Raw genomic sequence first — 2,999 nt, 5'->3', positions numbered from 1 at the left:
AGGATACGAATATTTCTAATTCACGCTCTACAAATGCTAATACATTATCATTCATGGGTGCAGAGGTTGTGTTCTTTCCACTTTGTCGCATCGATTGAGCATGTTGTTGCTTTTCTAACACTTCCTTCAACCTGTTGAATATATAGTAAATTGTTTATAAATATATTATCTAGAAAGAATTCAAAAAATATATATTATTATTTTAACCAGTAAATATAAGTCCTTAAGAGCAGTATATTTGAAAGGATTACAACACGTTTACAAGAAAAGGGAAGAAGAGTATTTCTTTCGAATGGGACGTCCAACTACTCATCTACTCACACTACGTAGTGCCACTTATGACTCTGAAGAAGTACGAGTTTTTCGCGTTCAACTACCCACATCTAACCCATGTATACGAATTCGTAATTCCTTTCATCATGCTATCTGCACTATAGATCTCCGTAGGTTACTACACGAACAACAATTATTTGCATTATATAGTTACCTTTTGTTATTCGCCATGGCCTCCTCAAACTTGCGTTTTAATACGTTACGTTGTTTCAAATGAAGCTCTTCTTTACGCTTCATCTCCATATTTTTTTTAAGATCTTTGTTTTTCAGCTGTATAAGCTCTTTCTCGCGCGTAAACTTCCATTGGCGGAATTGGTCTGACTCTTGCCGCATAGTGCGTATCAACTTCACCCTCGACTCTTTCATAAGCCTAATGTCATTATTTAGATTTTTAATCATAAGTGTATCTTTCTCCCGAAGTTTCAACATTTTGGTTTGTTGTTTAAGCTGCGAACGGACTTTAGTTAATTCTGCCTCCAATACTTGTAAACGCTTGCGACGTTCCTCCGCTAGTTTAGCAGACGCATCTTTTTTGGTGGTCTGTAACTTATCTAACAAGTCCTGCTTTTCAATTTCTAGTTCATTTATTTTACACTCATATTCAATCAGTTTCTCAGGATTTTCCTCAACAACTGAGAACTTGTTCAGACTGCCCGCAACACGTTGGTGAAGTTCCTCCTTGATGTTAAGTGCTCTTTCAATTTGTCGCAATTGCTCTTTTAAATTTATTTGCTTATTAGTAAAGGCGTCTTCTTCTTCTTGCATCAATATATCTGTACTTTCTGACATATTTTCATCGTCCACAGATCTATTACCCAGTGGACTCTTGTTTCTCTCTAATTCTAGTTTTGTATGATCAAGTTCCTCATCGAGATTATCAATTAATTTTTTCATTTCAGCTACAGATTCTATTAATGTTGGTATTTTTTCTGGTGAGGAATCAATTTTGAATTCCTCTTCTAAATTCATTATAATTTTCCTTAGTTGCACCGTTGTGTCTTTTAATTTCTCATGTGCCACTTCAGCAATATGCGCACGCATCTCATTATCTGCAACATCATGTAAAGTCGCCTGTAATTTTTGTTGCAAGTAACGATTTTTCTCCTGAAGTTCAAGATATTTTTTGCTGTGTATTTCATGAAAATTATTGTAGTCAGCAGGGTTGGAATCAATTACTGGCACAGCGCCTTGTACATCGACTTTTAGTGAAGCGGACATATTGCCACCCACAGCTAACAGCTCCATCCGCAACTTTTGTATTATGCCCTTGAGTATACTAACCTCCATGGCGTGTGGATCTTGATTTATGATTGGTTTATTCTTAATCTGGCGAGCACGATCTGCATATCGTAACGTGCTTAATGTTTCCGCAACATTATAATCAGCTGGACTGACACAGGCGATCATCAATGTTACAGAGTTTCCGCCCAAGGAATCTTGTAGTAAGCGAGTTAACTTCGAGTCGCGATAACGAACATGACCAGCACCTTGACCAGCTGTAAGAAAAGAATACATTGCATTATTTCAAATAATATATTTTAATTTATTACACATAAAAATATTAATCTTTTTTATCAGAAACTTATTTGATTTGATTTGAAGAAATTTGTATATTATACTTATATACGATAAGTAAGATTAAGTTGAAGTGGGGGCTTGGTACACCAAAACCTACTGAGTTCTATATTTATACAAATTAATAGTCATAATATATAATTTTAATTTAACATAGTTGGTTCTAGGCATTCTGATACAAAAATCAGGCATTATCTGCCACAACTGACACTGATGCGCAAATGAAGGAAACACACCTTATATCGGTTGAAGATATTAGACTAGATTAAGTAGGTTTGATGCTATAACTTATTTAGTAAATAGGTTTCATAAAGAGGTTTTTTTTCGATTAGTAGTGAACTACAACAACAAAAATTTTATTTTTTATATTTTAATTAATTGAATTTTTGGCTGATCATACAGCTGTTTCGAGTATTGTCAAATACCCGTCATCAGTGGTCTTGGAAATAATTCTTGTATTTAATTATTCGTAAATAATTATTTTTAAGACTGCAAGTACTAGGTTTCAGAAAAATCTAGGTCGTAGTCGTAGAATTCTCCAACTTAATAATAATAAACATAAACCACTTTTGTTTCAGCTCAATTTAATAGTTAAAATGAAAAAGTCGTCAAATTATAGATACGATTACTGTTGTTTTATATCAACTATAATGTTGTAAGGAATATATAGGGATAAACCTATCTTTTTCCCAACGAGTAGTGCTGTATCTGATCAGTTCATCGGGTGTACAGTTTTCAACAATCTTAATGTGGCTTAGATAAATAAACTTTAGTTAATTGCTTTTTCCATTGAGAAACGATTAGGACGACGATAAGCTTGCTTTCTCTTCGTGAAAGTACAGACATTGCTTTTAGCATATATAGATTCAAGGAGGATTTCCTCAGTGACAAGTAAGTGGTATAAAACGAACACAAAAATAATTTTTTTTAAAAAGAAAGATCAAACACCTTTTCATATAGAACATGGAACATATGTATTATTAAACGTTGACATCATACCCACATTAAATACGTAATTTTATAAAATATTTAAAAATTTTTATATTTAAATATTTTAATAATTACTTAAAGCAAATATAATAATTTGTGTA

The 2,999-nt window shown here is 33.0% G+C and overlaps 1 protein-coding gene across 1 annotated transcript; it reads right to left on the bottom strand.

Annotated features, from left to right (window-relative positions):
* Nucleotides 1–3: 3 nt before the first annotated feature.
* LOC119665329 (chromosome-associated kinesin KIF4A-like) lies at nucleotides 4–1,829 on the bottom strand (the record flags this gene model as incomplete). Its single annotated transcript, XM_038074586.1, is given in 2 exon segments — nucleotides 4–131; nucleotides 488–1,829. Coding segments are annotated over 2 exon segments (1,470 nt in total), but the record flags the coding sequence as incomplete, so codon positions are not given.
* Between the last annotated feature and the right edge of the window lie 1,170 nt (nucleotides 1,830–2,999).

This window comes from Teleopsis dalmanni, unplaced genomic scaffold, assembly GCF_002237135.1.
Source record: "Teleopsis dalmanni isolate 2A unplaced genomic scaffold, ASM223713v2 unscaffolded_contig_4504, whole genome shotgun sequence".
Taxonomy (NCBI): Eukaryota; Metazoa; Arthropoda; class Insecta; order Diptera; family Diopsidae; genus Teleopsis; species Teleopsis dalmanni.
This window is presented reverse-complemented; position numbering and strand designations above follow the sequence as displayed.